This window comes from Oryzias latipes, chromosome 18, assembly GCF_053564925.1.
Source record: "Oryzias latipes strain Hd-rR chromosome 18, Olatipes_Hd-rR_3.1".
Lineage (NCBI taxonomy): Eukaryota > Metazoa > Chordata > Actinopteri > Beloniformes > Adrianichthyidae > Oryzias > Oryzias latipes.
Genome location: NC_136254.1, coordinates 32,582,040 through 32,609,215, shown reverse-complemented (window position 1 = coordinate 32,609,215; position 27,176 = coordinate 32,582,040). Strand labels below are relative to the sequence as shown.

The following is a 27,176-nucleotide window of genomic DNA, read 5'->3' as shown; positions in this document are numbered from 1 at the left end:
TGTCATCACGCGCAGCCGCGGAGGGGAGGGGAGGGGAGGGGAAGGCTCCGCCGGTTCCTAGTCTCTGCTGCAGCGGCCATGCTGCTGTCCGCCGCCGCCTGCCCTCTTCTCTGTATCCCGCAGGTGCAGCTCACCGCCGCCGGTGCTGCGTGTCTGTAGCCCGCATCGGTTCGGACCGGCTCGACTTCTCCGCATCGACCCGGATATTTAGCCCGATTCACGGGATAACCGGGAAGGGTGGGAAGAGGAGAGAGCCTCCATAGCAACAAACCGGTCTAGCGGCGGTACTCGGTAGGTGCGTCTCAGTGCGCGTGTGTGAGTGCACGTGCGTGCATGCATGCGTGCGCGCGCGTGAGGGGCTTAGCTGCGTTTTATGGGATTGATGGATGAAGTCAGGTCACCTCCATCAGCTGGATAATCATCTCAGGAAATCCCCTCTGCTGCAGACCATTGTCATCTCTGCCCTCAAACACCGCGGGTCAACCAAACCGCCTCCTTTCTCACAACCAGACAATAAAACATTCACGCCTCTGAACCGGGCCAAATACATCTGGAGCTTTGCTTGGTCTGGTCCGTACTGGAGGTGAATCAGAGTCCCGTCCTGGTTTGAGTCAGAATCAAAGCTCCGCTCATCCTGGACTGAAGGAGGTGGACTCTGTCAGTTGTGTCACCTCTGCATGCAGATGAGGATAGGGTCTCCCTGTAAAACCGTCACAGGATCTTTTTTTGTGTTGGCAGAGCTGGAGGGATGCTGAAGACCCCCCATCGCTGACAGAGACCAACAGCTGACATCATCCGTGGGATCAGGACTCCTTGAATCATGTCCAGAACATCCAACTCAAGTGGAACCTTCAAATCAGCGGGTGACGCTACATGAGGGTCACCAAGACTACGGCACACCTACAGCTTATCGGGACTGACCTGCTTTTGTGGTACACACTCCCCGCCAACAGACCTGTCAATAGATCAATGTAGATCACTTACAACCTGGTAACAGGTAAATCATTTTCTGGTTGGTCCAACTTTCCTCATCTATGAGAAAACATACGGCACCCTAAATCAGATCTGGACCAGACAACCAAAACCAGACTCTGCTTTTGAAACATGAACCCTGCGCCATAAGAACCATTTTGAAAGTACCTGACCAGTCCTTGATCATGTCTCTAAGTAAGACACTTGAGTTGGAGCATTTCGACGAGCGTGACAAGGTTCGTCGGGGACGCTCCACCCGCCCCAAAAGAGATGATTCCACCACCAGGGGAGGAGGATCCGGGCCTAGTTCCAGGGGCAGCAGCCTGGTTCCGAGTCCTGCTCACAGCGCCAACTGTAGCTACTACCGCACCCGCACGCTCCAGGCGCTCACGTCGGAGAGACGCGCCAAAAAGGTGCGATTTTATCGCAATGGGGACCGGTACTTCAAAGGCCTGGTGTACGCCGTTTCCAGTGACCGGTTCCGGTCATACGACGCGCTGTTGATGGAGCTGACCCGTTCACTGGCAGATAACCTGCACCTACCACAAGGAGTCCGATCGATCTACACAATAGATGGAAGCAAGAAGATCACCAGCATGGACGAGCTGGTGGAAGGTAAGACTCAAAGTTTTTCAAAGTCTTTGTCTTCAGATTCTCATCCAGTTGATATCTTGATGTCTTTGGGTTCATTTTTTGGTTTGGTATTGTTCATCTAAGCATTCAGACAAAAGAAAAATGCTTCACCTATTAAATCCAAAGTGGTTACGATAAAAAAAGAGTTGAAGGTTCTTTTACTGCAGTATCACGGGATAACCTCACTATAAGGATGAATCACAGACCTGCATTACCAGACTGATTACCCAGATCAGGTCAACTAGAATGTGGAACCGACCTGATCTCAACGATCGGTGTGAAGCAGCGTTTGACATTTTTTAACTTTCTATGAACCAAACTAGTTTGCAGAAATGATCGGTGTTTGATATGTGAACACAGTGAAATGCTTTTTTGTCTCGTCTTTTTGAACACGCCTGAAAAGACGGATTTTGGACGGATGGGGTTTTGGGGAGTTCAGACTCTGAATGGTCTTTAGTCTTTGGTCAGTTTTCAACTCAAATAAAGTCTCAAGTTTTCTTGATAAGGAGGGTTCTTCACGATGAGACTTAAATGTTTTGTGATCTCGTCCGTCTTCAGCTTTCTCTTAAAGAGTTACCCGTCTAAAGTCAAACCTCTTCAGTTAAAGTCTGAAAATCAAAACAAGTCAAAGTCTCCAGTCCTTTGACGCCTCCTAGTTTCTTAAGTCAACAAAGCTTAATGATTTAGTCTTACAAGGCGGCAGGGGTCCAGAGGTAGAGCAGTCGATCTCCGATCAGAGGGTCGCAGGTTCGACTCCTGCTATGTGTCGACGTGTCCTTGGGGAAGACATTGGACCCTGCATTGCTCCTGGTGGCTATAGGGTGGTAGCGGTATCCATCAGTGTGTGTGCGGGTGAATGACTGTAAAGCAATTGGTGCCCTTAAGGAAGGGGGTAAAGAGCTTTTTAGGTATAAACCATTTCTCTCAACTCAAGTGTGCAGTTTCTTTATGCAACGTTAATTCTTCATTTCCTCAACAAATGAGAGAAATCTGGATTTGAATGCTTTTTTCCATGCTCTATATTTGGGATTTTGTTACCTCCTGTGCCTAGAAACAGACTTTTCTCCAACATTTGGTTCAGGGAGCAGCTAACATCACTGTGGAGTAGCGGTGGGTAGATGCTAAAGGTGATAAGGAGTCTACCTTTCCTGATTCTCTTTATCAAACACACTTCTATTATTTCCTGCTGTCTGTTTTGCTGTTCAGTGCAGGGATTTTCACGGCCCTTACATGTCTGTAACCGGCTTCAACAGGAAGTCCTAGAGTACCTACCCTGTTCCTCATCACTGATGGAATATTTGGAGGATTTTAGATTCTTGGAGGAGCCAGCCAGTCATCTGGCCGCAGCCTTGAGTGATTCAGAGACGAGGCGAGCAGCAGCTAAATAACATCACATGGTCATTACTATTGATCGGTTGTTATGTCCGATAATGAGCGTTAGTGGCAGGAAGAGACAGTCGCGTCACCATGAAGCACTTATCTGAGCCAGCAAAGCCGGACGGATGGTCAGGAGGAACCCACTATCTCCCACTTTCAGGGATTGGCCCATCCAGTTCTGTAAATGTCACATCAAGATGACGGATCGGTCCATTCGGAAGTGGAAAAAGCTGGAGCAGCTTTGGCCGGACGACCTTTTCAGGCAGGAACTTTGATGGATTTGAATGGACTCACCAACGTGGAAGCAGTCTCTCAAACCTGAGACTTGATGGATGAAGGCCGTCCTTTGGGTCCTGGATGGAGCTCACGCTGGCACCTTAGAGTGCCGATGGTTATTATTCCCAACATTTCGGAATAATTACCTGGAACATTCCCATCCGGATGATTAGGCCTGACATGAAAGTCAAGGTCACACTTCCTGAAACACACAAAGACAAAAAATGTGTTTCTGATCAGAGATGATCATCAGAGATAATGAAGGCAAAGCGAGAAACACGTCTTTAAATGTCGACACAACACAATTTTTCAATTACACTGGATCCATTAAATCCTAATTATGCGATGAAACACACATTCTGTCAGCCTAAAATCACAAACCAGACTTAATGACAAATGCTGAAGTATATAATAATAATTTAAAAAAAATGTGTTATAGGAATTTGATTTATTTTTGTTTTTACATTTTTGATTATCAAACATCTATGAAGATTCATCTTCACTGTTTTGGCTTTTATGAAAATGTTTTTTTAAATAAAGGGAAAAGTTAAGAAAAAAACAAAAATGAAAGCACACCTCACCTTGGAGAATCCAAGAACTATTTTCCTCTGAGCTTCTAAAGTTCATTTGACATTTTTTTGTTCAGTTTTTCTTGTTAGCAGCCAAATAAAAATACCTAAATAAAAATAAAATATATATTAAAAAAAAACAGCGATCAAATATGACCCTCCAGGGTTAAAATCCTTCAATTGTCACAAAAATCAATGTTTTCTCCTTAGAATCCAAAAATATGGTGTTGAAAAATGTAATGTTTAATTTATTTAATAATATACAATTATAATAATAATTTAGCAGAATAAACAAAAAATAGCTCAATAATTTTGTAGGTTAAGAAGTAAAAGTATGTGCAGAATAACCAAAATACACAAATATTCAATATTTATCACTACTTTACCACCTTCAAGTTTATTTTAACATCATGATTATAAAGAAAAATCCTGCTGGTTCAAAACCAGCTAAGAAATAGTCTTGTGTTCAAAATGCATTTGTAATAAATCACTATTTATCTTGCTTGTTAAACAGTGAATAACTTCATGTTTATCAGGTTTCATAAACAGAAGAGAGCAGAAAACATCTGGAGACTTCAGGGATTACAGCTGGATTATAATTTAAACGTCTTCTGGTTTTGATCTGAACAGATATTTTTGTGTTTTGAGCTTTAATTTCTTACCTCTGCATCTTTTACAAACACCTTCCAAATCACCCTGTTGAATGGACGTCATCTCAGTGTCAGCCGTTCATTTCTAAACATCCTCTGGTCGTCTCAGAAACTAAACTGAAGTCGGATCACAGGCTTCATGAATGCTGCAGGTAGAACGGCTGTCAGAGGAAAACCGTCGTCCTCCCCCACACGGATCCCGCAGGTCTCTTCGACGGACGGCGAGTGACAGCCGTGTCACTTTCCCATCATCCTCTGCTGCACAGAGCTCACGTTCCCACCGTTCACTCGTCTAGTTCTCCAATCACTCGTTCTTTTGTCGTCCTTACAGACCCCCTCTGATGAAAATGGGGTTCTTACACGCTCTTCTGGCATTTTTCTGATGATGGAAGAAAATTAAGAATAAAAATATGAATCCAAAAACGCCGTTTGAAAAAGATTGTGTTTGTGTTGTAGAAAATCAGCTGGGCGGGGCCACAAGCTCCCTGCTCTGCTCCATTCTGATCATCCACTGTCAGATAAATAGATCCACGAACGTCTTTGTTTTCCTGGTCGGGGCTGGAATCTCTCCAATACTGCATCGCTAATGTAACGTTGAGGATGCGCGGGGCTGTAAGCTAGCGGGAGAGGGTGTAAACAAAGGAATTATGGGATTTGAGTGCTGGCTTACTCCAGGCCAACAGGTCCCGCCCACAACTCAAGAGGTGAATTTTGAATGAATTGTAGCCGCTCTGCAGAAACGAGGTCCAGAGGGAACACTTTGAAAATACGTCAACAGATGATGGGAGTGGAACTTTAAATGTACCAACAGTCATGTTGAAACCACATCAAAGGGTTCTTCTGACCCGTCCATCTCCACTTTTATGGTTCTAAGTTGATTCTCCGTGTGTGTGATCAGGTGAGTGCTACGTCTGCGCCTCCAACCAGCCTTTCCGGAAGGTGGATTACACCAAAATCTCCGTGCCCAGTTGGAAGCCCGGCGCCAGCGCGGGTTCCGGCTCGTCCAGTTCCAGCCGGACCACGACGGCGTCCACCGGGGTGTCGACGAGCACCGCCAGCACCGCCTCCAAGGAGCGCTCGGACAGTCGGGAGAGTCGGGAGAGCAAGGACTTCATCAAACCCAAGCTGGTGACGGTGATCCGCAGCGGCGTGAAGCCTCGCAAAGCCGTGAGGGTTCTGCTGAACAAGAAAACGGCGCACTCCTTCGACCAAGTGCTGGCCGATATCACCGAGGCAATCAAGCTGGACTCTGGGGCGGTGAAGAGGCTCTACACCCTGGATGGGAAACAGGTGAGGGGAACGAATATTTGGTCAATCAAGGAATATTTGATGATCAGAAATCAGGTTATGAGGTTTAAAGTTTTAGAAAAACGAGTGGTACTGACCTGTTGTCAAACCCCGATGTGACATCTATCCTTTTTTTTTTGTTTTTTTTCCTTTTTACTGATCCAAAAATGGATCCGAACCGCGAGTTTTGTGATCCGTTATATGTACACATTTTTAGATCAGAATCTTTGCGTTTCTTACACAGAAGTAGTTTCTCTTGGAACTCTGGTTCTGATCAGGACATGTCCTAAAGTGAAGTTGGATTTAAACCTCTTTTTTGTGCAGAATTGCAGCCTGTCTGTAGTGTCACTACAGGACTGATCCTCTGTGATCTGCTTTAGGGATTACTCTCTGATTCATTATTAATGTTGCAATCATACGAAAAGATGTTCAGATTTTTTTTTCACATTTTCTGATTACAACAAAAACCTTGAGGGTTTTTTACAATGTGATCAATTTATTTGAAATCGTCTTTATTAAAATATGGTATTGATAGTTTTTGTTTTACTTTAAGAGACTACATCAATAAAACCATTGAAGTAACAGCCAGAATTAATATATGGAACTGTGTTTGGTGGTGATTTTCAGGTCCAAGTCCGTCCACAGAGAGTCGAGTTGGTCTTTCTGCTCCTGCTGGATAGTCTCAGCAGTCATGAACGGACTGATTGGATGCAGAACCTCTCTGTTGAGCGCTCGCGTTGGAGATCTGAAAGGAATCTCACACGTGAACTATTTTTACCAAACACGCGCTGAAGCTCTGAAGCTACAGATAAAAGCTTTGGCAGAGACAAAGACAGAGGCAGCAGAACGCCGCGGTGAACGCAGGTCAGACACGCCCAGAGAGAGTTTAGAGGCATGCAGGAACATCAGACAGTCTGAGGTTGGCGGTTGTCCAAAGCCGGGAGACCTTAACCAGAGAATCCTTGAGTTTGCAGTTGCTGAAATAAATGTTACAGAATTTTTTTCTGTTTTTTATTCTTTAGAGAAGATTGAACTCATGCGTTTGCTGATGGAGAACTGCAGGATTATTCTTATGTTTGGGGAAATACAGTAAAGATTAAAAACGTTTTATTTTGAAGCACAGTTTTAAATGTCCTGGTTTGTATGAGGAAATCTGGGGTGGCAGAGAAGATCGTTGGCGTTGAAGGTGGAGGTGGGGTCAGCTTTGAGCACCCTCTTGTTTCCATGGTGATGGACAGATGAAGATATACAGGAATCTGTGAATCATCCTGTTTGCAGATGACACTGTGGTGTGCTGGGGGATGAGGCTGGAACAGGTGGAGGAAGGTTTCAGGTGTGATGTGGGACCAAAGAGTGTCATCATCAAGAATGAAAGGAAAGGTGTAGAAGACAGTGGTGAGAGCAGCCATGCGGGCGGTTTTGAGCAGGAAAAAGTAATAAATTAAATAAAAAACGCCATAAAAAGACGTTTTTGAATAAGGATTTATCAAAATATATATTACAGAGTAAAACACATAGATAAAAACTGATGGTGTGTATTTTGTGTTGATTCATGTTGACATTAACTAAACTCATCGGGACGTTAGCATCTCACACGGATCAGAAGGTTTAGTGTGTAGGTTTTACCAAAACTTCAAAATAAAAGCTTCCTCTGAGTGAAGTCCATGTTTGTTTGCTTCCTCACAGCAGCAGCCTCACAGCACAAACACTTTACCCCTGCACTATGGTCTCCATGGCAACCAGTCCCCCTCATGACAACCGCACACGGAATGCGGCGTCCAGTCAGAAAACTGCTCAGGGCTGGGGGTTTCCATGGCAACAGGGAAGCACTGCCGGCGTTGTGTTCCCGTCTGAAGGTCGACGTGACGGGTTTAACATTTAAGAACGTTTACTTAAACGTGTTTTCTGAATGACCCAAAAAGGCACTTAACATGAGTCTGAAAGCATTTCCTGTACACAATAAAAGCCTGAAAAAGAACTTTCCTTTTTTCCTTATTTGTTTTCTTTGGTTTTAGTGCAACATGTTTGTGATTAAAATAAAACAATAATCTTTATGTTCTACAAAGGATTAAACCACAGTTTAGTTCATAGAAGCTTTAAAATGTTTTGTTTTATTAAAATGTACTTAAATCAGTTACTTCATATTCTAAACAGAGTTGTTCAGAATTTAGTGTTACTAGACTAATAATTATAAGGAAAAAAAGCATAATTTCATGTAATCTTTAACATTTTCAGCTAAATGTGTTATGAAATATTAGATATAATGTCAGTTTTTACTGACATTATATCATTTGGGGAAATGACCGGGGGGAAAAGACTTTAATAAAAAAATAGTTTTTGTCCTGTAATTCATGGAGTATTCTAAATCTATAAACATCTATTTTTAGAGAGAGATAACAACTAAAGCTGGCCACAGTGGTTAACTTGCTATAACTATGTATAGCCATCGTTAACTAGTAGTGTTGGTTTAGTTTGGAGGATTTTGTGTTTTTGTCACTACAGCTCGTCCTGCTGAGGACAAAGCAGGAAAATATGTTCTCTGCTAAATTCTCCTTGCAGGATCTAAATTTCCCAGAATGCTTTGTGTTTTCACGACCTGGAGTTTGAGGTTGAGCTGTTTCTCCGTCCTGTGACCTTACAGATCCGTTGTCCTTCATCTCCGTCCATCTTTACCTTCTTCACATCTCAGTTCCCCTCAGGCCCGCCCCCTCTTCCCATCCGTCTGCTTAAATCCAGTTCCTGTATTTAATCCCAGAGAACGGTTCTTCCACGGCTCGCTGTGTTCGCTGCTCTGATGAGGAGCAAAGATTTTCACATCCCTCCCATCTGTCGTCCGCTGAGTCGCACAAACGCATAAATGTGAACAGAAGTGGTTCTGATCCGATGCTGTGTTTGTGTAGCTGACCTGTCTGCAGGATTTCTTCGGAGACGACGACGTCTTCATGGCGTGCGGTCCGGAAAAGTTCCGTTACGCGCAGGACGACTTCATCCTCACGCACAGCAGCAAGACGTCTGCGTTCGTCAGCGGTAAAAAACCTTTGAAGTTGGTCGTGTTTGTGGAGTTTGTTCCTTGAAATAAAGTTTCTTCAGGAATCTAAAATGTTCCCAACGTATCACTGCAGAAACTAAATCCAAAAACCAAGGAAAAGACTCCAAAAGTGTCAGAAAAGAAGGTTCTGGAATCAAAATATTAAGACTTTTGTTCACGTAAACCTAATTATGCCGGATTAGTGGTTCAGTTAAGCCTTAGATTGTGTTTGGGTACTTTGAAGTTTTCTAATCTCACAGAAACCTTTAGAGAAGCATCTAAACGGACAAAACCTGAATGTGGAATCAAAAGAATTCTAATAGTGATCAGTGTTCTTGTGTCTCTCTCTCTCTCTTCAGAGTGCAAGTCCAAGGTGTCTCGCCCGCCCGTCCCTCAGAAAGCCACCAAATCCCCAAGCGGCTCCGGGTTCTCCGCCTCTAGGACCCCCAAAGGCCCCACCAGAACTAAATCTCCTGGTCCAGGTATGAAGCTCTGAAGAATCTGTTCACCGTCAAAGACGGATCACCAACGGAGGTTAAGGAAATTTAAACTCACAACTGCAAATAATTCTGGGTCGACCCAAATGGGTTCTGTGGGTTTTGGGCTTTCTGGGTCGGTGGAGGTTCGTAGAGAAGAGCGGCTGCACCTTAAGGGGAGCAGCTGGTGTTAAGTAACGTCATTGTCGTGTGTGTAGTGAATGTATCATGACGTGTTCATTTGGGTGATGTAAGACGCACGCACTCATGACGTACGGGTGAACGCCACACACACGGAACGTGCACGAAATGCCTAAGTGCCCCTGTAGGACGTGGGGGGTATAATAATCTGTAGGACGAGCCTGTGTCTCACCCACCTCCCCCTTACCTCACGTGTTGTATGAGCGTTCCCTTCGACCTGTCGCCCGCAGCATGATGGTAGAAAAAGACGTCGATGACCATTTTAGTGGTCTAGTGGTGTTTCGTCCAGATCGCCCACAGACAGCCCATAGCTTCCCCCTAAGGGCAGCTGTGACTAAGGTTCAAAGATCCGTGTAGGGAGTCGCCCATGTTTGGATCATGTGGGCCCCAGTCCAAGCAAAGCCTTCATGGTGTAGTTTGTGGACCTGTGGTCCTCTGTCCTCATGTCCTCCTGCTCACGATCACCTGGTTGAGCTCATTATGAAAGCCTGATGATGTCATCAAAGGCAGGTGTGTTGGAGAGACCGGGTAGGACCAAAGTCTGGTTCCTATATAGATAACAAAGGCTCTGCTTTCATCATAGAAAATACTTATTTTATAGAGCAGTGTGGTTCAGTTTTCATCGCGTTTGGAGGAATTTAGCTTTAAAGCTCCTCAGAAGTCTCATCAATGACACACGGCTACAGATTTGATCACTGAACCGATACTGACCAATCCCATGTCCCCGTTTTGACTTTAAGCCAATGAAACGTCACAAGCGTCTGGGAAGTCCATGAGGTCCACCCCGTCCCCCACAAGCCCCGGCTCACGCCGCAACCTGAAGGTGAAAGCAGATTTTCCTTCTTCTATTCAGAATCACTGAGAGCCGTTCCTTTGTTCCTCTGTTGTCTGGAATGTTTTAGGTGAAAAGTGAGAAAAAAGCTAAACTAAATGGGTATCGTCATGGCAACGGTTTGTTCCCACATTATTGGCTGGATAAAAACAATAAAACCAGCAATTAACTCTGACTCTTTATCCACCCGAAACACAGATGTGGAATAAACGAGATCTACAGACTGGATTACATGTCAGTTTACTGCAGTTTCCAGAAGGAGGGAGAAGTTTTTCAGTTAGGAAATAATCTAATATTTCAAATATTTTAAACAACAAAACTGAGTTGTTTCAGGTTTTCACACTATTTCTTCAACAAAACATTTTTAACAGTGTAATATTTTGTTTTTGCCTTCGCTTCGCCGCCTCAAAGCTCAAATTTTCGTGGGAAGCTTTAAAATTCACAGTGACGTTCACGTCAAGGCGGCGTTCAAACCAGAAACCTCTGCGTTGCCTCCGTTTGTTTAACGATTTGTCACCAATTTGAACGAGCAAATGTTCCTAGAAATCCCTCACTGCAGATCTACTGCACACATTTCTACGGCTGCTTTAGTTGGTTTGGTCTCTCAGCTTTTCTGTTTTTTCTTTCTGCTCCGGTCTTGTCTAGCAGCTGTAATCGCTCATTCTGGGCTCTGCAGGATGAGCAGAAAACCTGCCGCTCGGTCTGAGTCAGGTGCAGAAACAGCACAGCGAGCAGATCAATGGATTACCCATCAGCCACCAGGGCGGCTGTGTTCTGAAGCAGAACCTCATCATTAAACTGCTGGATTCCCATAAAAACTCAAATCTGCTTCATAACACCAACAAACAGAAAAACATGAAGCGTTCACTTTTTTTTTTTTTTTTTTAAATCAGAAAGGCTTGAAGTAGTAACTTTAGCTGCAGCGCCCCCTGCTGGCAGTGGGGTGTATCTAAAAGATTTCACTTTTTCAATCTGACGGATTCAAAGGTTTTCTGTCACAGACGTCCCTAAAAAGTAGTTGATTATACTTTTTGTATTTTTTATGCAATGTATTTTTTTTATTTTTTTTATAAATCTGGTGTTACCAAACTGTTCAGTTGCCCCAGAAAGTCATATTTTTAATAATTTCTAGTGTTCCTTTCTGCGTGTTTCGCTGTATTTCTATCGTTTTATTGTCCTCCTTTTAAACTGAAGCACAAGTTGATCCTCAGCGTCGTGAACAATAAAGTTTTTTTCCTCCAGATGTCTCCTCGCCGAGCCTCCTCCACGGACGTGAACGGAGAGGCGGAGCAGCCGGATGACGATGATGAGGAGGAAGTTGAAGGTGCGTTTGTGTTCTCATCCAGAGGCTTTGGAATGTTGCATCTATGCCTAACCCAACGGAGCGTCTTCCTCTTCCTCTTCCTCTTCCTAACAGTCAACGGAAATCGATCCGTTTCTTCGTCCATCATCAACGAGAAATACAAAGTGGGGAAAGTGATCGGCGACGGGAACTTTGCGGTGGTGAAGGAGTGTGTGGAGAGGTGAACTGCATCACATCCTCTAACGAGCCCTGATTGGTCAGAAGGATCTGGGTTTGGGTGAAGTAACTGCAGTAGATTCACCACTTTCTGCTATTTAAACCATCTGTAGAAGATCACTTCCTTCAGCAGGAGGAGTTTTAGATGAAATCATGACATCAGACGGTCGACCTGCTTGTTAGCGTCGTGCTATCATGAAATGTGACTTAAATCCTTCCTGACATCATAAATCATTTTATTTATACGTCCGGAACAGAATTACTAAAGCTGATGATAACATTTCTGACCCCCCCCCCCCCAAAAAAAAAAAAAAAGGCCGGATGCTTTTAGGCGTATTATGGGATTGAGGGGTTTTCTGACTTCTGCAACGCCGTTTGTGTGTCTGCGTTGTCAGGGCGACGGGGCAGGAGTTTGCCCTGAAGATCATCGATAAAGCTCGCTGCAGTGGGAAGGTAAGGTGGCCTCAGACAACCCAGCACTTCCTGTTATTTAGTTATTAACCCTTTATTGTTCAGAGGGGAAACAAATTTGTTGTGTTTGCATCACGTTAACCGCAGGAAGGAAAAAAGCTTCAGTTCAGTTTTTATTCTTTACTAAAACATCCGATGTGTAAATTTCCACTTCTGACCAACATGATAAAAATGTCAGTTTAGCTGCTTGATTGATGATTATGAGTCTATGGAAAATAAAACATTGGATTTAAATAACAGAATCCCATTAGGGACTCGTCTGTACTTCAGTGTTTAAATTTTACTTCCTAATTAATGTTACCGGTTTTTCTTAAAATGTCTAACATAAATTTGAAGTTTTGCTTTAGTTTTTTAATATTGTTTTGCCTTTTATTTTTTTTCTTTAACCTTATTTTGCTTTCATTTATCTATTCATTTTTATTAATTCTGTTTTCTTCTTTTTGCATTTTAAGGATTTTTCTAAAATGTTTTTTATTCTTTTTCTAATGTGAAAAACAGCACTTTATTTTTAAATCTATTTTTAACATTTAATTTACTAAACATTCATCCAGTAAAACCTATAAAAGAAAACAGACTAAACAGTTTTTGAAGCCATTTTAAAAACAATTATTTCTACTTCATTATTTATTCATAAAAAAGTTAAAGATCAAAACTTTTTGCTGTTTTGTTGTTTTGATGAAGTTTCACTAAAAGTGTGTTTGTGTATTTTATTGCTAAATATAGGTCTGCAAAACATTTCAGAAAATGTTATTCTGTATGTGTGGAAGCCTTTAAGTTGAACTTTTCCTCTCTGTTTATGTTGTTTATCGTTGGTAAACGTGTGAATTCCAGCTTTAAACCTAAAAAAGCATAAAGTAGGAAACCAAACGGAGAAGAAAGTCTGAAAGCTTTGCGTTGACAGGAACACCTGATCGAGAACGAGGTGGCGGTCCTGAGGAGGGTCCGACACCCCAGCATCATCCAGTTGATCGAGGTGGATGAAACGCCCTCGCAGCTCTTCCTGGTCATGGAGCTGGTCAAGGTGCTTCTCTGTTTGATTCCAAAAGAAACCAGAAATCAGGACATCCAGAGTCTTGTTGACCTTCTCTTGTTCTGTCCCCCCCTCCCATCAGGGTGGAGACCTGTTTGACGCCATCACCTCCTCCACAAAGTACAGCGAGCGGGACGCCAGCGCCATGGTGTACAACCTGGCCGGAGCCGTCAAGTACCTGCACCGGATGAACATCGTGCACCGAGACATCAAACCAGAGAACCTGCTGGTGCGCCCCCCCCCTCTGGTTTTAGGGGTCATTGACACCTTAGCTCAGCACGGACAGATTCCAACCTGAAAACTGAGCGTTTGGTTTGTTAGTTTATTCAAAAAAAAGGCACCTGAAGGTAAAACTCTGTGTCCAAACAAGCTTTGCTTATATCAACAGTAATTACAGCCTTAAAGCGTCAAACAAACTTTGTCTTGTGGGATTCTTGCTGCTTTCAGTACAAAGTTCTCCCAAAGCAGCGCCTGCTGCCGTCCACATGTGGAATCTCTGACATTTATCAGGGTTCACACAGTTTGGAGACTTTGGGCTCCAGAGAAGCAGAGTCATCATCCTCACACAGTAAACCTGGAAGGGTGGGGAACCTCCAAAAGAGGGACCGACCAAAAACTGAATCCAGCAACACACAACACTAGAGGTTAAAAGCAGCAAAAGTCCCGGCATAACTTGACTCTGAAATTCAGAGTTTATGAGCAGAAATGGATCAATGGGAGGTTTGCCCACAATGCTCAAACATGGTGGTGGTAGTGTGATGGTGTGGGGTTTCCTTGGAGTTTTAGGATCATAAATTCCTCCACCCACCCACCTCCAGAATCCCTTTTGGGGTTGCTGGAGCCTATCCAGCTACTGTCTGCCACTACCCAGTGCTAACCACTGTGCCGTAAAAGTCCTGCACTAAAAATTTGAAGAAGTTTGTTTAAGTTCTCTGGGATGGTGCTTTTATTTTGAAAAAAAATGTACCATTGAATGTTTAGAAAAATTGTTTTGAGTGACAGAACAAACGTCTGGATTTGAATCTACTTTTCGTGACCTTGGTTTTGCCTATTTGGTGTGTTACTATAGGCACGCTGGGACTGAATGAAAAAGCTCCACAGCCCCGTAGTGACCTTTGACCTCTTGTTTGGATTTTGACTGGATTTTCTGCTGTGTAGGTGTGCGAGTATCCTGACGGCACAAAGTCCCTGAAGCTCGGCGACTTTGGCTTGGCGACTGTGGTGGAAGGACCGCTGTTCACGGTGTGCGGAACGCCGACGTACGTCGCGCCGGAGATCATCGCCGAGACCGGGTGAGACGGGACCCAACGGGGAATGGGATGGCCATCCCGGGTGGGGTCTGACAGCTAAAGTCTGTGTCTCTGGGGGCAGGTATGGACTGAAGGTGGACATTTGGGCAGCGGGAGTGATCGCCTACATCCTCCTGTGTGGATTTCCTCCTTTCAGAAGGTCAGTGGATGCCGGGTCTTTCCGGTACCACCTCTGATTTGGTTCAACATTTACAACTTAATTTCATTTTAAGTTAAGGATTTACCCACAATGTCAGCGTTTTAGTCATTTTGGTGAAAGGACACGAGCTTTTCCTATTTCCTCCTCAGTGAGAATAACGTCCAGGAGGAGCTTTTTGATCAGATCCTCAGGGGGAAGCTGGAGTTCCCGTCTCCAGACTGGGACACCATCAGCCTCCCGGCAAAGGTGAGACCCAACCCAACTTCAGAAATATGTGGAGGCTGCTGTGGCATTCAGTGGTGGAGTTCTGTTACCAAGAGGGCCTGAGTGAACCGAAGTGGTGACATTCTTTAGAATCTAGGTCTTACAAATCCAGGAATATTTGGAAACTATCTCAGATGGTTTTTCCAGACTGCAAAGCCGTCCAAAACCAGAACGGTTCAAGTTCCGGTACTGGTTTGTTTAAGTTTGCGCTCGAGCCGTTACCATCAAAACCCACCAGAGGGTTTATGACATTTTGGGATAAGGTCAAAGTTCAGGTTAGCTAAATTGAGCACAGTGAAATAGTTGATATAGCAGACCGAAAATGGAAAATCATCCAAGTCTACAAACAGTTTAAAGGAGAAAATGTATTTCATGCATTTAGCTCCAACCGATTGATGGAAAACTAACGGTTGCTTATGAATGTCATGTGTTACATAGTGTTTGTGCTCAGACGACACTGGATGGCTTCGTTTTGGACAGTGTTTATGCCTTTAGGCAGAAATCTCATCAGATTATTGGTTTCTACCATAGATAACCAGGAAACCCGGCTCTGAATCTGAACACCGGGCTCAGAAACATGTGATCAAGCGAACGCTTCAACTGAAAAGTCTACGTAAACGCGCCTCTGTGTGTGTTTCAGGCTTCCACCTACAAAACTGTCATATTCATGCATCGCTGCGCACGTTTTTCAGTCCATTTTCAGGCTCTACTTACAAAAGACGCGGCCACTGAACGCGCGATAAAAGTTCAGTCAGTTGAACTTTGACCAATCAAGGACTGATTTGGTAGTAATGTATGGATGGCGTCCTTTTCAATCCATTAAAGTGCCAACCGTTTGAAAACTGATCACAATGGAGAAATTAAGAATTGCGGCTTTTGCCCGGCCAGAACTCCATGAACCAAGTCTTTCAGAGCTGTGAACCACAAAGTCTGGAGTGAGATTCAATCAACATTTCAATCCAGGACTCTTCCAACTCTGAGTACATGCGCCAAGATTTCACTGAACTATGTGAACCGTATGCTAAAAACCCGTGTTCAGTGTGTTCTTGAACGTGCCACAGATGGCCAGTGTGAACGTAGCTCGACTTTAAAACTTGAAAGGAGTCAGCTTCCATGAAAACACTCCAGACTGTTTGCCAAACCAAAGCGGACTGCTGTTTTCTTTTGTGTTTGTTTGTAAATATTTGCTGCCGCTAACGGTTCCACGGCCCGTTCCTCAGATGCTGATCAGCCAGATGCTGCAGGTTAACGTTGATGCTCGTTTCACGGCGGAGGAGGTCCTTTCCCACCCGTGGGTGACGGTACGACCACAGGGACATGCAAACACTTCCCTACATGTCTGAGTGCTATGAATCAGCTGGTGTTTCCCTTCACGCCCTGCAGGGAGCCTTTAGGGTAGCTGCTGCATCATTGGTTAATGAGTTTATGATCCCACAGAGCTTTGCATTTTTTTTTCCAAGACACAAAGTCCAATGGTTCTGGTAGTTTATTAATAATCCAGATTAACTGCAGGAATTTCTTCCACGATAACAGCCTCTATAGGTGTGGTCTCTATGTTTAGCTCGATTATACTTTGAACTTTAGATACATGCAGCCTTATGGGGGTTGACATGTACAGGTTCTGTGGGTTTTTGGGTTGTCCCGGTCCATGGAGGGTCGTAGAGAGAAGGGGTTACATTTTAAGGGTGTGTTTTGCGGTTCCTTTGATGGTGATACAACCACCTTAAGGGATGTCATTAAAATGGGACGTACCATTGTTGGATGTATGAAAAGTGCATAAGTATTTGTAAGGATATTGGAAGTTATAACAAATCTGTGATGTGGTCAGACGGCGTCCTCAAGCCACACTCTAGTCGTTAGTAAGATGCGAGTTCTGGCCCGTTCCTGACCGCATATCATGAGTGGCCGTGTAATGGCCGTAGGATGTCCACACAAACTACACTCTAGTTTCCTCATTTCCCCAAGGAACACTTCCTTATTGTGTGGACAGCACAGGCTCCTTGAACAGTTTTGGGGAGTTAGAAAAGTTAAAACCTGTACGACATGCCTGTGTCTCAGCCTCACTTTTTGTGTAAGTGTTCACTAGACCCGTTTCCCGTTGAGAAAAATGTGTACGAACATTTTCCCTCTACGGCTTTACCAAGCGGTCTACCACCTTCATATTTCGTTCGAGCCACCTGCCTACCCCGTACAGGTTTGACCATTTTTCATCCACAGACAGCCTGTTTTCACCTGTAAGGATGGTTGACTCTAAGCTTTAAAATGAACCTGGAAAACGGCAAACACATCTAATTGAACTGATAGTTTACACACAACCTCTGTCTGTGACTGTGTTTTTAACTGAAGATGATTTGTGGATGTCCTCTTTGTCTAGGATGAGGCTCCGCCTGAACCCAACACTGTGAGCAGCACTGAAGACCAGACCAGTGAAGAGAAACCAGATGCAGAACTTGAGTCTCCAATCCTGGAAACTAAACAAGTTCCCTCACCTCTAGTCTGAAGTTCTCCTAGTTTGTTCTGAATACATTCCTTCTGTTTCCTGCCATCCATCCGTCTGTCCGTCCGTCCAACCCGTCACAACTGGAAATCCTTAAAGCCTTGGCCGGTCCAGATGCCTAAGAGACAAGTTCATGGGAACCAACGAGTTAAACTTTATCCATTTTCTGAACTCACTGAATCCCTTTCAGGGTCAGAAGCTGCTGGAGCCTATCCCTATACTGTTGAGCTAAGGCAAGGTTGACCCTGGACAGGTTGCCAGTAAAGAAGCCGAGTCTTTATCCAAGAGACCCTAAACTCAAGTCTAGTCAGTCATTTAGATTGGAAACCAAACTTCAACCTTCAGAGAAATCTAGCAAACGGTCTTCAGCTAGAACCCAAATGGAACAAAAAAGTACGTTTTTGTGTAGAACCCATCTTCTAACTTCAAACATATGTGTTTGATCAAAGCTGAAGTCCGTTTCCTCAGCTCCAGTTCAGACTGGAGTTTCGTTCACTCTTGAAACATTAGACTTAAGTCTCTTAATAGTTAATATTGTACTTTTGGTCAATACTTTGATAACTTGCTCTTCTCACTGAATAATGGACACTTGATCTTACTCAAAACCATACGAAATTATATTTATTTTTCCTCTGGAAATTCACTTTTTTCTAAAACTGGAGTCCAAACAAGACTCCCTTTAACAAAGTCCAGTCAAGACAATCCTATGAACTGGGGTGATAGTTTTTGGATTCTTCAATGCCGTCTGGAAAAGGGTCCAGTTAGTAAACTCATGTTGGCAAAGTCCCTGAAAAAAGCTTTACGGACAAAGCAAAGCATTTACTTAAATACAGTCCAGAGCACCCAAACAGATTCTGGGCTAAAACAAATTCTGGCTCACATCCTGAAAACTGAACAAGTTCCACCAAGTTTCACTGAGCTTATCAAGACTGTTATCTACACGAAGTCCAGACCTTACAGAGGACCTCATTAATCTCCATTTCCTTGGACTGATAACTGGCTAACGGTCTTAGTATTTTCCGTCAATGTCTTTCCTGGAAACACTTTCCAGTAAACCTCCCGCCGGGTTTTATGAGACCCGTCTCTGCTGAGCCCTGAAACACTTGGACTCCAGCTGAACGACACACATATCATTTTGACAAAGGGTCACTGAGAAACTGTTACCAGATGTCTTGTTTCATCGTCCGTTGGTTCTGTCGGACCTGACAGGAAGCTTGTGCAATAGGCCTCAAACCTTTTTGGACCCTAGTTCTTCTGGGTGTTCAGGATGTCTTCCAGTTCTAATGAGTATCGGTTGGGTTACCGACCACCGAGACGACCAAGAACTGTTCCTGCTTACGGGGCGGAGCCTTTCGCTGTCCGGAGTCCTGAAAAGGTTCTTTGGTTGGTTCCAACTGTAGATCCTGCCTACATAAAAAAGAGTCAAGGTTTGAGATAAGACAAGAACAATTCAAAGAAAAGAAAAGAATAACAAGAAAAGCAGAAAAACCGAAGAACATGACCTGCTTTCCAGACTTGTACCTCTTGGTTACCATAGCGACAGTCCAATTTCATGCTAAAGACATGTTCCTGTCCAACCTTGAAGCTGCCACTTTCCCTGAGTTTACAAAGCGGCGTGTTGTGAATAGTGTAAATACATCTGTGTGCGTCTGTGCCAGTCTATGTGAAATATAGGAAAACAATAGCAACTTGGAAAAAAAGGGTAGTTTTACAACAAAAGAGACAAATCTCACACTAAAACCCTAAAATAGAAATTAGTATTAACACTTTGATCTTTACTTTGCTAATCTTGAGGACTTCTCACCTGAACGTCCTGATAAATCTGGATGTTCATGCATTAAAAAAAAAAAAAATTTCTAACCGTATAAATGATAATTCTGCCGTGTCCATCTGCCATTCCTCATTTTTTGAGTTTCTGAGGGTAAAAATGAAGGAAGAAACATTTTTTAACTTGTGAAAATATCGTCTGACTTGTGTGTCTGCATCATTAGGGGAGGGTCGGACTCCTGCAAAGCCTGAACAGAAACAAACCTGATGCAGTCACATACTCTCCATGGCCTTGACCTTTGACCCGAGCTGATGAGGAAGAGTTCGGCTGCTGTTCCGATCAGCAGGTTTGGAGACTTCCCCCTCAAGGAAGTCTGATAAAAAATCTTAGCGATAAGCCAGGTTCAAAGATCACTTTTTTCAGTTTCGGGTTCCAGAGAAAATAGGTGACTGAATCCAAATGTCCGAGTCAGGCAGGCCATATAAGTGCAGCATTATGGGACATTTAAGGATCATGAAAGCAGCTTTTGATGAATTTGATGAAAGCCACCAAAGTCCTGTTAGCACAACAGTGTCACGTCTTTATGTCTGCGGTAAACTTCACGAGGAAGACCGCAGAAGGGCTAAACAAGCCTGTTGTGTAGTTTGGTGTGTCGTTGTTCAACAACAGAAACGTCTTTTTATCATCAAAACTCAGAACTGGGAACCAAACCCAAGTTCATCCAGACTATGTCATTAGGACTGAGAATGCACTTTAAATGTTTAGGGATTTCAGAGACTGAACCCCCAGATTTCCAAACTGAAGTTCCGACTGGAAACACCAGCCTGCAGTTTCACCGACTTCATCCCATCTGTAGAACCAGAATCCAGTCAGAGCGCTCACAGAAAGAGGACAGTTTTAGGCCTTTGTAAGATTTTGAAATTCAGAAACTGTTCTCCTCCACTTTGATTCAAACAAGATAGCCGTAGATGACGCTAAAGCTGACCTGCTGTCCACCTTTCACAGAGAAGAATTAATACTTGTTGTGACTTCTTGGTCAAGGAACACGGTCTGTGTGGCAGGAGCACCCGTTTTCCGTGGCGCCATTCTCTAGCGGTAGCGTGTTTTGGGTGGCGCAGCAAAAATTGATGTACGGTGCAGTTTTAGTCATGTGTTGGGATGGTTCCAGGATTTAAACGCCTGAACTTTGAGAAGAATTTGCATCACGCCAATCAATCTGTAACTCAGCTTTGGCGTGTTGATGTGATCAGCAGGTGAATTTCAAAACCAACATGGAGGATTGGCTTCCTCTTGAGCTTTACATTTTTCTTATTTGCATCGAGACAATGATAAAACAGCGTTCCAAATTTATTCTGTTTTCCTTCGTCTGACCAATGTGGGACAGGAAGCTGCCAAATTTAGGATGGCACTGAAATTATCAGTAGATGGTGAAGTTCAGTGAATTTCGGACACAAATTGGGCGTGTGAATTGCATTCGGTGTGAATGTAGCATCACCGATGTGCACAAGGCAGCTGCACCTGGTGGAACCTAAAGAACAAAGTCTGAACCTCGTTTTACCGCTGAATGCTCCGTTAAGTCGTTAATACTTCTTGCCCTCTCTGAGCCGCAGTCCCAAACCCGAACCTGGGCATCAACCCTACTCTTCCTCAACAGCTCGGCCTCTGACCTTCTATGCCTGCTATGAACCCAGTGGTCTTAATTGTTTCTCTTTGCTTCGTACCAAACCAAGTGAAGCCTTCTTGTTTTTACTTCGTTTCCGCCGCCAGCCGAGTCCACAAGCGTCTGAGGTCTGTTCAGGTCACAGAATGTAGAACCAGTCCGTCGGTTGGTCGCTCTTGACTAGAATTTTCCCTCCATGCATCGAATTTCACTTTATTTTAGGAAGAAAAAGTCAAACGCGCTGCAGTAGCCTTCTTTGAAAAACTAAACTGCAGTTTTACAAAGCACTGTGCAAATTCATTTAGTAACATGTGAAAACAAGACAAGTCAGTGAAGGAGTTGAGGTTTTGTAGCAACGCAAACGTTTCTAACAGGGTGTTGTGTTCTGAAGTGAGAGCTTGATATTCGTCCTAATCAAACCGGTTCCTTTGTGTTTTGCACTTGACCAGCATGCTGCAGATTTGTCACTTTATTGTTTTTTTTTATTCGTTTGTTTACTTTTGCTGCATGTCTGACTAAAATGTGAATTCACTGAAAAGCTACATTTTAGGATTGGAACTGAGAGTGTTATTGCCATGTTGTACCTGAATGGACTGTGCTGTGCATAGTTCCAAAGCTTTGTGTTTGTTTGTTTTGGGTGTGTGTGAACATTTTACTTCAGGCCTCTCATGGTACACAAAATTCCTGTAAAGTTTGCTTTTAATTCCTTAAAAAAAATCCTCAACTTTATCATAAAAAGGTTCAAACCAAGTCATGATGCGCTGAACATTAAATCTTTACATGTCATTACTTGAAGACATTCTTCTGTTAGGACTCGCCCTGCTTTGAACTGGAAAACCTGAAACCACCAGTTCTTTTATTTTGAAGGACCTGTTATGGATGTGTTTTAGTGGAAACAATGATCTGTAATGTGACTGATGTTCAAAGGAAACGATTAAGTCTGGTTTGTTTTTTGTGAGTACGGATGAAAATAAAAGGAGCGCAGTGACCATCACCAGTTAGCCTCCTGTCATCATCAAACAGCAGCAACATTTTATCTGAGTGAAACTTTTCTACAGAGGTGACTAGAAACCAAAACTCATTAGCAAACAGCAGACTCATTTAGTTCTTGGCCTATGACCCATAAAAGACCAGAATCGTCTCTGAAGTAGTGATGTCGTTTTAGATAATTATTATAAAATATTTACAATACATTACTAGAATGATATTTTGTAGGTATGTTGACATTGCTTTGTGATGGGCTTCAATATATGTTTGAAAATGTAAATACAGTGTTTTAATGCATCATAAATGCAATTTGGTATGGACGGCGTTTTTCTGGCGTCCGCCATCAAAACTCTCGCGTTCACACGTCACAACGCAAGTTGCCATGACGATTTTTGAACTCTACTTACAAAGCGCGCCACCGTTGACAGCTAAACCAGGCCAATCAGGCAACTTTGACCAATCAGGGACTCAGATTGGGTAGTGACATGCAGGATGGCGTTCCTTGTAATTCACAGAAGTACCAACTGTTTGAAAATGTGCTCCACTTCAAAATTTGGCACTGAGCCTCTTATAACTGAAGAAAGGCATTCCGGAAACAGTAGAGAAAGATGAAGCCCCTCCCTGCTCATCCAGCGAGAATACCATGAGCTAAAGTTCCCAGTGTCAACAGAGTAGAACTCCAACTCTTTGAGCAATCACTGTAATTCCAACGGATCCTGATGAGGGGAAAAGAGGCCTTGAGCCACTATGCAACCCTTTCAGCCGCTCTTCTCCATGTCAGTATCAGCTGATTGATGTTAAATGCGTAAAAACTTTACTGCCGTAAAGTATTTCAGATCAGCACAAAGCTGCTTTTCCTCTGCTTCAGAATCCTTTGGAATTACATAAATGGTCTCTGGATGGGCTTTGTGTGGATAAATGTAGGGTAAACATAAAATCAAAAGGATCATGAATTCATACAATTCAATAGAAAAATTCTAAACTGCACTAACTACACTAAACTGGACATCCCTGCCCTTAGACCCTCCCTCACAATAAGGAAAAACTCCTGAAAAAAACGGATTCTGGAGAAAAAGAAGAAACCTCATGGGTGTCCACATGAAGGAGGGATGCTCCCCCAGGACGGACAGGCGATTTACCAGAACTCATTTAGCATTTGGGCCTCAAACCAAAAGAACCAAAACGATGGTACACTGTAACCCACTGTTTAGACGGCCTCCTACATGCTTCATGATACGACCAACAAGACAAGTGAAAGCAAAACCAACACGCTAAACGGTTTCCCTAAAACAATGTCAGATGTGAGATGTGAATGTGAGATGGAAAATCTGCTCACAGAAGTCAGTTTGAACATTAACAGACATCCCAGCGGTCTGCTGCTGAACCAGACGCTCTTCCTTTACCGCCGTCCGTCATTTTCCACAGTATTCATCAACAACGTTGGACTTTCAGTGCTCTGAGGACAGCAGGTGAATTTAAACACAGTCAAACCTTTTTTCCACCGTAAGATTCAATCTTTAAAAGTTTTGTTTTTGTGAAACACAACAATCATTTACCATCGTTATAATATATTCCAAAGTCCATCCTGCTGCTCCTGCAGTGGATTAAAGGTTAAACTGCTCCAACTTTCATTGTAGTTTCCTGGTTCCTCCCCTTTAATGTACCTGAGGAGAACAGGTGTGGCGTGCAGTCATCTGATCGGCTAAAGCAGAACACATCTCCTGCTGCCGAGTCAAGGTGAAGAAAAATGGCACAGGGGGGAAGTGCAATGGATCCTCTGAAGTTTGCTTGCTCCATCTGTCTGGATCTACTGAAGACTCCGGTCACCATTCCCTGTGGACACAGCTACTGCATGGACTGTATCAAGACCTGCTGGGATGACGAAGTTCAGAGAAGATTCTACAGCTGTCCTCAGTGCAGAGAGGCCTTCACTCCCAGGCCGGTTCTGGTGAAGAACACCATGTTAGCAGAGTTAGTGGAGGAGCTGAAGAAGACTGAACTCAGATCTGATCTCTGCTACGCTGGACCTGAAGACGTGTCCTGTGACGTCTGCTCTGGGAGGAAGATGAAAGCCGTCAAGTCCTGTCTGGACTGTCTGGCTTCTTACTGTGAGGAACATCTCCAACCTCACTATGACTCTATAGAAAATCATGAACTTGTTGAAGCTTCCAAAAGCCTAAAGCAGAAGGTCTGCTCACGTCACAATAAGATCATGAAGATCTTCTGTCGTACTGATCAGCGGTGCATCTGTTATCTCTGTCTGATGGGCGAACACAAAGGCCATGAGACGGTCTCAACAGCGACAGAAAGAACCAAGAAGCAACAGGACCTCAAGAAGATTCGACAACAAATCCAGCAGAAGATCAAGTACAGAGAGAAAGACATGAGGCTGTTCCAGCAGGAGGTGGAGAATATAAAGGTTTCTGCTGACAAATCAGTGGAGGACAGTGAGGAGATCTTCTCTGAGATGATCCGTCTCCTCCAGAAAAGAAGCTCTGAGGTGAAGCAGCAGATCAGATCCCAGCAGGAGGACGAAGTGAATCGAGTCCTGGATCTTCAGGAGAAGCTGGAGCAGGAGATCAGAGATCTGCAGAGCAAAGACAGAGAGATGGAGCAGCTCTCTCAGACAGAGGACCACAGCCAGTTCCTGCACAGATACCCCTCACTGTCTGCACTCAGGGAGTCCACACACTCATCCAGCTTCCACCTTCGTCCTCGGAGGTATTTTGAGGAGGCGACAGCAGCTGTGGCAGACACCAGAGACAAACTACAGGAGCTCCTGAGGGACAAACGGGCAAACATCTCCCTGGCTGAGGCTAAAATGGACGTGCTATCACCAAAAGCAGAACCAAAGACGAAGGAGGACTTCTTGAAAATTTCAAAAGAAGTCAGGCTGGATCCAAACACCGCACACACACGTCTGGTTCTATCTGATGAGAACAGAAGTGTATCAGAAATGAGTGATGATCAGTCTTATCCTGATCATCCAGACAGATTCAGCTTCTGGCCTCAAGTTCTGAGCACAGAGAGTCTGACTGGACGCTCTTACTGGGAGGTGGAGTGGAACGAAGGAGAGCTTTGGGTCGCAGTTGCGTACAAGAACATCAGCAGAACAGGACATTCAACAGACTCTGTATTTGGGTTCAATGACAAATCATGGTCACTTCACTGTGGTCTCTGCGACAGGTACACTTTTTCTCACGGGAATATTCGAACCCGCCTCTCGGGTCCCAGTTCCTCCAGGGTGGGAGTGTACCTGGACCACAGAGCAGGTGTTCTGGCCTTTTACAGCGTCTCTGAAACCATGACCCTGCTCCACAGAGTCCAGACTACCTTCACTCAGCCGCTACACGCCGGACTCCTGTTTTGTGAAAATAGCAACATGTACTGCCGCCCTACAGCAACCTTTAAAAAATTGAAATAGACAGAGATCCTTTCAGGAAGAACTTGATCAAATATCTACATTTTACTTTATTTTTGTTTAGAACTGGTATTTGTATCATTTCTTCACAGCACAAATGTAGAAAGTCTTTTGGTGGACTTGTTTTGTTGATGTTTGCATTCCTGTGTTTGATCAATAATGGAGCCTGTCAATCCCTCTGAGCACTTTAAATCACCTTAAATAGCTACATTTACTGTAACCCTTGTGCTATCCTATGACCCCACCCTTACATTGACGTGTTATTCCTACCATGAGAGTAAACTCACCAGTTTGGTTGAATTATTTGCGGCAAACTGCTTCCATGAAAACAGAATCAAGTAATCTGTAAAAATGATAATAAAATTCCAATGTCACAAAAAAGTCTATGTACTGTACTTTGGCTGCAACCGAGATCTAGGTGATGATGAGTAACTGTAAAAAAAGGACAACTCTTTCAAGAGTGTAGTTCCCTCCTGAAATACCCCGATCTTCTGATGATACCAACCATTCTCCACTCTTTGTGTAGAAAGACTGACAGCTCTCAACTGTTGGCCAAAAGGGGGACCCCTATGCCAGTTCAGAGACACCACACCTTTGTGTACAGGAGATTCCAAAGACTTGTCAGCAAAGATAGTCCAAGAACATCAAATCCTTGTTCGAGTCTGGGGCTTGGTCAATGCAGGGCGGTCCACCTTTAGGTGACCTCAGCTCTGCTGACGGGTCGATGAGACTTCCCAGCAGAAAATAAGTTGAAAGAAAAACAAGAAGATCCTCCAGGTACCTCCTAAGCAAATGCAAACATAGAATGGGTTGAGCCCCCCAATGAAGGAGTCATGAAAGGAGGGACAATCAGATTCCGTGCCCTGATCCAATGCGCTGAAATATGGGGGAGGAGCCCGCTTTGGAGAAAACATCAGAATTTCAAGCTGCTTACCAACTTGAGACTACAAATCTTCGGCACGTCTATCAGCACCATGAAGCACTCTCTGCGAACGGATCTTCTGGATCACGGAGAAGCTTTAGAACAAGCTTGGTTTGAGTACTGCTCACTAGTAGAGTCAAATCTGTTTTTTATTAACGGGAGTCTGATGAAAACCCATTGACTGTACATGAGAACTGGACTGAGTGACTCCTTCCCACTGGCGTTCCAAACAGGAAGTACCTGATGGTTCCAAGAAGCCAAAATCCCACAGACTTCTATAGAGAAATAACCAGCTGTTTCTCAGTTATTCTATTGGTCAGAAGAACCATTCTGGCTCATTTACTTTTTTTTAACATGTTCTCGATAATCCTCTTTTCTTCGTGTTATTTAATAATTTCAAGTTATTCAAGTTATAAACTGACCAATTAGTTGCCTCAATAAAAGCAGGTGGTCTCACGCCGAACATTCAAAAGGTTTGACAGATTCTCCCAATCCCACTTTCAGGTGGAAGGGGTGTGGCCTTTTGACAAGCTCAGTCGTGGTTGTTGAGACCGGTTGGCATAAATCATTACTGACGATGTCTGGCTCCAACATGGTGGCATCCGTACTGGGAAAAAATGGCGAATAAATAGACTATTTTGTTGGAGCTAGAAGTCAACCATTTTCTGATGTCACAATCATTCAGTCCAGTTCTCCAACACAGTCAATGGAAAACCTCAAAAAATACACTGCTTTTGTTTACGAGAAAATCGCAAATGATGGGATATTTGCAATTTTTTTAGATCATTGGTTTAAAACTGGTAATATTTGAGTTACTGACAAATATTTGTTTAAACTTTGAAAAAAAAACTATTATGCAAAATGTAATTTAATAAAGATTTTGTGTC

The 27,176-nt window shown here is 43.7% G+C and overlaps 2 protein-coding genes across 3 annotated transcripts; both read left to right on the top strand.

Moving 5' to 3' along the window:
- The first annotated feature begins 13 nt into the window (after positions 1-13).
- Positions 14-19,250, top strand: LOC101173659 (serine/threonine-protein kinase DCLK2). 2 transcript variants are annotated; one of them, XM_011487242.4, is made up of 16 exons: positions 14-291; positions 739-1,587; positions 5,376-5,767; positions 8,665-8,791; positions 9,152-9,274; positions 10,210-10,292; positions 11,544-11,625; positions 11,719-11,824; positions 12,216-12,273; positions 13,193-13,312; positions 13,404-13,550; positions 14,480-14,613; positions 14,693-14,770; positions 14,920-15,016; positions 16,255-16,335; positions 17,409-19,250. In XM_011487242.4, exons 2-16 carry the CDS (start codon positions 1,158-1,160, stop codon positions 17,532-17,534), a joined length of 2,184 nt encoding a protein of 727 aa, XP_011485544.1. In that variant the 5' UTR covers positions 14-291; positions 739-1,157; the 3' UTR covers positions 17,535-19,250. The 2 variants fall into 2 exon arrangements, with proteins under 2 accessions (XP_011485544.1, XP_078791945.1); XM_078935819.1 differs by having other exon boundaries at positions 33-295.
- Positions 19,251-23,599: 4,349 nt separating this feature from the next.
- On the top strand, positions 23,600-25,748 carry LOC101173894 (tripartite motif-containing protein 16-like). Its single transcript, XM_011487243.4, has one exon. It carries the CDS (start codon positions 23,694-23,696, stop codon positions 25,368-25,370), a length of 1,677 nt encoding a protein of 558 aa, XP_011485545.1. The 5' UTR covers positions 23,600-23,693; the 3' UTR covers positions 25,371-25,748.
- The last annotated feature ends 1,428 nt before the right edge of the window (positions 25,749-27,176 follow it).

Coding starts and splice junctions, on each gene's coding strand:
- LOC101173659 (XM_011487242.4), top strand. CDS start 1,158: ATGTCTCTAAGTAAGACACTTGAGTTGGAGCATTTCGACGAGCGTGAC. Junction 12,274..13,192: donor AAGCTCGCTGCAGTGGGAAG/GTAAGGTGGCCT, acceptor TTGCGTTGACAG/GAACACCTGATCGAGAACGA. Junction 15,017..16,254: donor CCATCAGCCTCCCGGCAAAG/GTGAGACCCAAC, acceptor CCCGTTCCTCAG/ATGCTGATCAGCCAGATGCT.
- LOC101173894 (XM_011487243.4), top strand. CDS start 23,694: ATGGCACAGGGGGGAAGTGCAATGGATCCTCTGAAGTTTGCTTGCTCC.